The following is a 10,469-nucleotide window of genomic DNA, read 5'->3' as shown; positions in this document are numbered from 1 at the left end:
AGATGGTATGGAAAATAAATTAGTGCACCGGTATTACACTGCTTTACCAACAAATTTCTATATTGTATATCTATATTATATATATATATATATATAGCATTCAATTGACTAAACAAAATAAAAAATAATAACATAAATATAGATTATAAAAGCAAAGAAAAATTATAAATAATATATATATATAAATATATATCTGGATTCACAATAAATATCTCAATAAAAATGTTAATAACTTTTTATATTTTTGTGTTTGCAGTTGTATGACATGTCATTGTTAACATACACACACATACAACACATAATATTAAAGATTTAAAAAAAATTTCAATTTATATAAATGACATGTCATGTTTTTTACAAAATAATAATCTTACTATATATATATGGTTTATAAGTATTAAAATAATTTCTAAAATAAATTGTTAGTAAATAATAAATAATATTAATTAAAATTTTCGGCAATAGATTATTTAAAAGATAAAAGAGCAATTATATACATTTATAATTAATGTTAAAAATTATTTAGTAAATTGCAACTAACAAATAAAACAAAACTAAATACAATAATAAAATATTAATTATAATTATATAATTTAGTTTTATTACTAATAATTTAAAATTTTAATTTATATATATATTCTTTTCATATAATACTTTAAATAAATAAACAAAAATTTAGAAATATTTGCACATTTTGTTATTAAAATAGATTTATAATATAATGATTGTATTTTTTAATTTGAAAAATAATTAATTACATAAGCAACTATAAATTTATATAATTTAAAAAAAAAATAAAATTATAATTATTATCTAATCCTAATAATATTAATGCAATAATACATTTATAAATTATAATGACTTTCAAATAAAATCATTACCCTTTAGTTTTGCGCACACATACAGACAATCATTAATACAGTGCATACACACACATATTGAAAGATTATATGTGTATATGTGAGACTTGTGAACACAATATGATTGGCACCGTTATATAAATCGGAGTTTTCTCAAACAATGTGTGTGTGTGTGTGTGTGTGTGTGTGTGTGTGTGGTGTCTATGTGTATGATATTTAAAATCACATCACGAGTCTATGTCATAGACATTCAAGTCATATATACTATATATATATATAACGTTATAGAGAATATTCCGTATCTGAGATACTGCTAAAATTTGTTATATAGCTAACAAACACACACCAGTGTTAAACACACCAATAAAGTGTGCGCAAACATTTGTGGTGAAGGCATTTGGTATTGTTATAATATATATATATACTGCATAAAGGATAGGTAGATACAGATAACACAAACACATACATACACACAATATAAAGTATACAACATATACCTACAAAGATAATATACAGCAACTGGTGATCTCTTATTTTTTTATATATTTAATATATGATTTTCCTCGGGAAAGAAAACAAAATCATTATTGCATTTTAAGTTTATTGTATTCATACTCTCTATTGTATTATTATTATTATTATTATTATTGATATAACAAAATACTTTACATACATCTATAATATCTGTATTGTATTATTTAATGACATATAAATAAGATAGGTTAAATACTAGTTTGTTTCTTTATATTTAATTTGTTGTTGTTGTTGTTGTTGTTGTTGTTGTAGTTGTTGTTGTATACTTACTCTACTGTATATAAGCTATACTATGAATACTAAATATATTTAGTTTTATATTATTTTATTGATTAAATCAAATATATATTATTATACAATATATTGTTCATGCAATTATAATATCAATATATTGAATTTTCTTTTATATAATATTATACATTTACTATCAGTTAATAAATTTTTAGACATGTAGTTTATTTGTATAATATATTTACTTAAATTTATATACTAGTATATTTCATATTATTATTATAGTATACTAACTATTATTATACAAAATAAAATAAAATGATTTATAGTGTTCTCTGTTTGAGACACAATAATTAAAAGCTATATAATTGATTGATTTTTGCATTTATTAAAAAAATGCAAAAATATTATATTTATTTTTGTCTCCTATTTTTACTAAATAGAAAAATAATTAAAAATTAGATTTATTTGCAATATTAAAATATACAAATTTATATATAATTTTTTATCTTTAAGTTAAATATTCTATTTAAAGAAATATTTATAGTGAAAAATATTTTAATATATTTTTAAAAATATATATTATATAGAAATTTAAAAGTTAAGTATTTTATCTATAGTTAGTGTTGTATTACATAGAAATATAAGTCAATTATTTAGTGAAATGTGTTGCAACAGTTTATATATATATCAATAATTTATTTTTATTATTATATTTTATAAGAGAGTTGAGTTTATAATATTTTTTTAGATAAATATTTAATAATGCATATAACAATATATATTTTATTTTATTTAATAGAAATATAAATTTAAATTTACAAATAATTAAATAAATATATAAAAAGTTAATACCATATAGAGATGGGCAAATAGAAAGTTTCTAATAAATTTCCCTGAGAAAGTTTCTAGAAAGTTTCTCAGGAATAAATTTCTATAGAAATTTAACTTTTTTGTTATAATATGGGATCCCCATATCTATAGATATTGTAAAACTATAAATATATTAATGAGACATATAATACTATACATATAATATTATACTATATAATGTAGATTACTGTATAATATTATATTATACAAATGGGATACCTATATAAATAATTATAATTCTTTAATAATAATCAGTTTTGTAAAATTTTATTCACCATTTTATTATATCATAGTTTAATATAATTAAATAAATAAATTTTTTACTTTAATTAATAATTAAAATACTATTAATAATATTTAAATATTACTTATAAAAACAATGTTAAAGATAACAAATATCGAGAAAACAAAATTAACCATGGGGATCCCATAAATAGAAATTTCTTTTAGAAACTTTCTAGAAATTTCTCTTTTTTTGCTAACACTAATACCATCTCAAAAACATAATAAACTATTTAAAATTATAATTTATATATTTTGTTATAAATTTACTATTATAAATATGTTTTTATCGTTTTTATCATTTTTATTTTATTAATATGACATTTTCAATTTATAAAGTTTTATATTAGTTTAGGTATATTAGCCAAACAATAATTTTTCATAAAAATAACTTTATTAACTAATTTTTTAATTCTATAAAATTGCAATTTAAAATATTTCTATAAAAAAATAAACTTAACAATAATAATAATAATATAAAAATTTAATGTTAAATATTAATCTAATATAGTGATTATAAAAAAATAAATTTTAAAAGTATAATTCAAAAAACACTATTGATAGATTTATAAATAATAAATTAAAATAACTAATTCAACTATTAATTATGAAAACTATGTTTAACAGTATATATCAATTAAAGAATGTAAACAATAAATAATTTAATGATTTCTACAAATTTATTTTGAAATATATTTGAAAATTGCTAGTAAAACATAAATTATTAAATAACAAGTTGTTTAAACTAATATTTTATTTACAAACTTTAGTGTATCAAAATTACTTACTTTTAAAATTTAAAATTTATTTTTATATAGATGTTTAAATATTCTTGCAGTTTTTTTTAATTTAAAAAAACATAACTAATACAATATTTTTATAGTACTATATATTATTGTGAGTACATTGTATTATATTGTAATGAATTAAATTTTATTAGTTATTTTAAGTTTTAATAATAACATTAATGTTACAAAAAACGCGGTTTCTTGCCATATCTTTAAATCTATAAAAAATATTCTTAAAAACATTAATTAATATTAATAAAATAAACAAAACATTTCCCCAAAAATAACAATTATTTATTATTAACAATAACAAATCTTAAATTACAATTAAATATAAACCCTAATAACTGATTAAAACATTTAAACCCATACTAATGACAATATGTCATAATATTACAATTACTTTTATAATAAAATATACAATAATAAAAATATATATGTTGTACATACCATGCGTACAACATTTACAATTGTATTAAAATAATAAATAATATTACAAATAATTATAAAATATAAATTGCGTAACATTAACAATAAAAAAACATTTGAAAATTGATGATTAATACGGTTATTATTATTATTACTTTTATTATATAATATATTTAGTTGATCTATTAATTTATAGGATAACAGTAATACTGCTATTCAAAAAAATATTCATTATTTAAAAGTCAACTCTATTTATATATAAATCCTATATCACTGTGCAGTTAACATAACGGTGCGTAATTTCATTCATGCACAGTGCATATGAGTACATATAGTATCGGGTATTAAATACACACACACACACACACACACACACACACACACACAAATACATACATACATATCACACACATATACGAACATATATACAAACACATACACACCTGTATCCACCTTAAAAAACAACTCATTAAGACAATTGAGTTGAGATTTTGTTTTGTTTTATGTCCCTAAAGATAGTTTATATTATAGAAACCATTACCTGTATCGATACAACATGTGTTGATTGATTGTCTTATAAAAAACTAATAAATTAATATTATACAGACAAACATATACACATTTTATATTGTCACCAATATATATATATTAATATCTTTTAAGCTAAATTCAAAAAAACAAAATAATAATATCATAAAATTTTCATCAAAAACATTTATTAAATTGTTTTTTTTTATTACTAATATTATTAATAGTAAACACATTTAATAGTTTTTAAAAAAAGAAAACTAATTAAATTTATTAATATATTAAAACCTTTTTTCTATATTAATTTACTTAAAAAAAATAAATGATTATTTTTGTTAGTGTATACTGTATATAGTGTATAGTACAGTATGTACTTAATAATAAATTACACCAACACTTGTTATGTCATTAATATATATTTTTTAATTTTATTAAAAATAATATCGATTATATAATTATATTGTTATCATTACAAGTATATATCAAACATTAAAAAACTGTTAAAAAACAATAAGGAATTTTGGAAAATTAAAACAAAAAATAATAATAATGATTCATTACTAAAACACTAAAATATAGTTTATATTTAATTAAAAAAAAACATTTACTATTAAAAAACCAGTGAGAATGCTATAAAGCATTGCCAGAAGCAAACTTTGATGGCATAAAATTATATAGTCTATATTAATAGAAATTATTTTTATAAATTTCGATATCAAATAACTCAATATGACAAAATAAACTCAACTTTAGTCATGTATGGTATAAAATTTATAATTTAAAACAGATTTATAAAATAAATTACTGAACTACTTCTACATTTTATATAAATATTAGAATTACAAACATTGCCATACATTATCTTAAAATATTCTTAAATTACAGTAATTTACTAAAAATAAAAAAATTATAAATTGGTAGCCATTTTCTTTTTTTAAAAATCAATAGAAATCAAAACATATTAAAACATTTATAATTTTAATTTTTTTTATATTTTTTACCGCTATTTTCTTTATTTTTAAAGAAATAAAAAATGTTGATGAATTATATATTATTTTTGATGATCTCTACAATTCTAAACCTTAATTTTTTTATACTTTGGCCGCCATTTTCTCTATGTTCCCGAAGATATATCAAAATTTTAATACCGATCGCCTATACCTTATTTTTGATGTTATAACCGGATCTGAAATCAAAATTTTAATATTCGTAATATGATTATAAACAGACACACAAATATACATTTAAAAAAAAGTTTTTTTTTGAAAATCTACAGTATATTTACTCATATACACACATAATTAATCAATAAATTTAGTGCACAAAAAAACAGTTCAAATTTATTTTTGTTCACATAAACTTTATATTTTTTGTTTATATATGCACACATAGACTATTAGCATAGTAGTCTTATTTTTTATTAATAAAATTTTTAAAAAACAAAAAATTTAAATAAACTTTGATTTTGTTTTGTTTTGATTTTTTAAAAAATGCAAACAAAAAATATTTTGTATTAATATATTAATATTTTTTTTCGTCTCATTAGAGATTATTGAAATATATAGTGTATATATTGATAATATATAAATATATTTACATATTGTAGCCAATATTAATGATAGTTTACTGATTAACTACAGTATATATTTATTATAATACATCAATCATATGATATAAGTTTTATATATAAATATATATATATATAGATACTGTATAAAAATTTATAGTACCTGTATATACTGTAGTGTATGGAGTGTTAGTACAGTATAGTTTGTATGAATAAATCATTATTTTATTACAAAATTAGTAATCATTATTATGTTTTAAAATTTATAAGTTTATAGAAAGTTTTAATATTTTAACTTTATTCAATATAACAGTATAAAAAAATTATATAATTTTCTACAATATATTCAATATATCATATACTGTAATAATTGTCATCATAAAATGTGTTGCTAATAATATAAAAATAAATATGATTATAATTATTTTGCTTAACATTCATACATAAATTATACTAAATATAGTATTTTATAAATTCTATGATTTTCATTATCTATGTTTACAAATGTAATTCCCAAAATCCCAGTACTTATAAATATTAGTTATTAATTTTAGTAGTCATAGTAGTAATAATAATAATAATAATAATAATAATAATAGCGTAGTATTAGAAGTATTAGTAGTAGTCAGTGTTGGCAGAGACAAAGTGTATGTATAATACAAAGCGTATTATACAGTATAATACAATGTAAATTACATGACAATTTTGGCTTACAAAAAAAATTAGCGCCACCTAGTAACAAAAATACCAAAATTCACAAACAAACACGTGTTTTGTAATAATAATTATTTTTTATATTGAAAAAATTTGAAATTAGCTATTCAATTTAATTCTGGTATTGAAATATATTAATAAAATAATTAATATTAATTTTAATAGTTTTAGAAAACAACGATTCTAATAACGATATTGAAATTATGTAATAATAATAATAATTTTAATAAAAAATAAATATTTTATCATTGTTAATGTAATTTTTCTATTATTGTAAAATACACCCAGTACATTGTATTTTACTGTATTTTATAAAGCCAAAATTGAAAACCTTGTATTTTTCCAACCCTGTTAGTAGTAGCTGTAGTAATATTAGTAGTGAAATTGTTAGGACATAAACGTAAAATAAGATGAAAGATCACATTTTGATTTAACAATTGTTTACTATTTGATTGAAATAAATCTCAACTAAAAAAACAATATATTTATTAATTTATTGATAATACTAAAATAGATTATGATATTAATCCAAAATTATATATTTATAGTGATTTTAATAAAAACAATTATTTATACATGATCTTTTACTATTAAATAATGATATTATTTAAACATATAATATTTATAATATTAAACATTGAATATATCAATATTATATTAGATATTAAAAAAAATTTTGTTAGTATTACAATTTTTAAAATTTTCATTATAATACTTATTTAATTACTAATTATAATAAATAATAATATTATACAGTATAATGCAAACCACACACATATATATACAGTATAAATATTTCAAATCTATCAATTTAAACTAATTAAATAATTAAAAATGTATTTTAAATCACTTTGAAAGCATCATATTATCCATTAAATCAAATACAAGAAATATATTTTTAAAATCTAAAACACTAGTAATGCCAATGTTACAGACAAACATAAAAACACATAAATATTACAATATATAATAAATATCTTAAATAGATATAAAAAAATTTCATACCTATTATGCCACCTATACTTTATATCAATATAGGTATACAGATATAAATTTATATACAGGTAAAGATTTATACTGTATTATTATTATAATGTACAGTACATTCAATTACTACATTACATTTTATTATCTATCTTTAATATAAATTAGTAATGTTTCATAAATGTTATAATATTGTATTGTTTTTAAAAAAAAAAAAATATTATTTTGTCAAACAATTAATGAATGTATGGATGGATAGACAATAATAAAATCTATTGTAAATTATTTGCTATATATTTGTTAAAACAATTGGCCCATTATTTTATACTATTATTTTCGCTATCAATTATTGTCTATATATATATAAAAGAGTCTATTAAAATAGTAGTGTTTGTTTTATAATGAGTGTTACAACAACAAAAATAATTGCTTTTTTAATAAATTATAATGTTAGTTTTTTTTATTATATAAAAAATAATATATATAATTAGTTAATAAAAAATACACAATATGTCATAGAGTAGATAATATAAAATTATTTTAATAATTTTATTAAGTTGTTAATTATGTATAATTTTTTAATTAATATCATAAAATTTTCTATTAGTTTTACAATTTATTATTTTTAATCGGAAAAAATAAACAAAATATTACACAAAATAAAATAAGTCTCATTTAATTATTGAATTCAAGTGTGCAATGATTATAATTTGCTATAATATCCTATTTATATCCAATTTATAATATCCTATGTTTTATTATTATTATTATGATATTGTTTTAATAGTAACTAATATAAACATAAACTTTATAGATAAATACATAAAACATATAAGGCTTACAATTGATCCTATTGTAGATTTTATATTAATAAAATTAATTAATATATAAAACAACTTCACACACACACACACATAAATGCTTGATATATAATTATATCATAGATAGTATAATATTTATTTTATAAATACAATATTATAATGTTATAATCATCATACAAATGTCAAAATCAAAGTTATTTTTCAGAGTCATGGCTTCCCGATAACTGTCCACTCGTTTTTTTCTACCCAGTAGTCTGGATCTAACTGTCCGAAGCTCTGGCACCGAGACTTGACTTCGTCGAGTCGCTGCCGGTTAGTACCCGACAGTACTAGTTTGACACCATTGGTGGCTAAAATATAGACCAATGCTTCGCCATTACTACTGTTGGCACCGATAATCCAGCAAACCTTACCGCGCAAATCGTGCAACGAGTGGCCAAACTTAGAGTAGATGACCAGTTGTAGATCACAGTCCAATCGGGACAGTAGCCATACGGTCAGTGCTAGGAAACCAATTGTCAGTAATGCTAATCCTATTAACAATTCCCACATTTTCTGTTTGGTTGGTAAATGTCAATTAAAGCACCGACTGATTAGTTGATAAATTATATTAATATAATACTAATAACTAATTATTATTAAATAAATAATAAACACTTTTAAGTACATTTTTAAAGTATACTGTAGATGTATTACTAAATTATTATCATTGTAGTGAATTATTGTACATAATTTTCTTATTCAATTAAATTTATTTAATAATAATGATAAATCTTATGACATAAAGTAGTTAAAACAATTGAGTTATAGTTATAAATTGATGCTAACATTAAATATTATTAAAAGTTTTAGTAGACTTATTGTAAACTACAATAAATATAAAGTAAACTAAAATTATCAAATTGAAATATTATTAGATTTACAATATTATTTAGTAAAGTTTATTATTATTTTTATTTCTACTTTATATTACTCAAAGTGTGACATATAAAAATTGAATTTTAGTTTAATTTTTATAAAAATGAAAATTTAATTGAATCATTTTTTGACATTTAAAAATATATTTCACATTTTACTAATAATATTAAAAAATATAAAAATACATTTAAAAAACAAAAATAAAAAGCAAATCAATGTTTTGCTAGTGATGTCACATCAATGGATTTATATTAAGTAATGATTAGACTGTACTCTATTCAAGTTAATCAGGTATTCAATGATTTAGACAAAATTCATAATAATGTATATAATTATTTTTATAAACTTTAAATTTTATAATAATAATAATACATTTTCTAAAACTGCAGTTTAATTTGTTATATGAATTTAAGTATTGTATTTAAATATTTTTTTGCTTTAGTCAAGCTTTTAAATATAAATATAAAATACATTATAATCATAATATAGAGTATAATATATTGTTATTTATTTTAAAATAAAATATTTATCGAATACATATTATATATTATGTCAAATTACCCAGTATGAATTTAGATAATTTAAAAGTTATGATTATTATTTATTATTTAATAAAAAATATATAAATATAACAATAAAGAAGATTATTTATAATTTACTTAAAAAGCAAATTAAAAACTAAATACTGTTAAATGCTTTCAAAAGATTTTAGTAGATTTATTTTTTTTTTTATAAATATCATATAATATAAACACTTTATATAATAATTTTAGCTAAGTTTTTAGGAATTGCATATAAATCAATTTAAATACTAAAAACGTATAAAAATATTTAATACTAAAAATTATAAATCTATTTAAATATTAAACAATATAAATCTATTTATTTTTGTTGTTTTATTTGCTTTTTAAATTTTTAATAATAACTTTGATAGTTAAGT

At 18.2% G+C, this 10,469-nt stretch overlaps 1 protein-coding gene across 1 annotated transcript; it reads right to left on the bottom strand.

Annotated features, from left to right (window-relative positions):
* Positions 1 to 8,818: 8,818 nt before the first annotated feature.
* On the bottom strand, positions 8,819 to 9,163 carry LOC128958286 (dehydrogenase/reductase SDR family member 7-like). Its single transcript, XM_054304102.1, has one exon. It carries the CDS (start codon positions 9,161 to 9,163, stop codon positions 8,819 to 8,821), a length of 345 nt encoding a protein of 114 aa, XP_054160077.1.
* Positions 9,164 to 10,469: the final 1,306 nt, after the last annotated feature.

Source organism: Oppia nitens, unplaced genomic scaffold (assembly GCF_028296485.1).
Source record: "Oppia nitens isolate AA-2021 unplaced genomic scaffold, nextdenovo-longstitch-racon4-pilon3 scaffold3_pilon_pilon_pilon, whole genome shotgun sequence".
In the NCBI taxonomy this organism is placed as follows: Eukaryota; Metazoa; Arthropoda; class Arachnida; order Sarcoptiformes; family Oppiidae; genus Oppia; species Oppia nitens.
The sequence above is the reverse complement of the archived record's forward strand: the minus strand, read 5'-3'. Positions and strand labels throughout refer to the sequence as shown.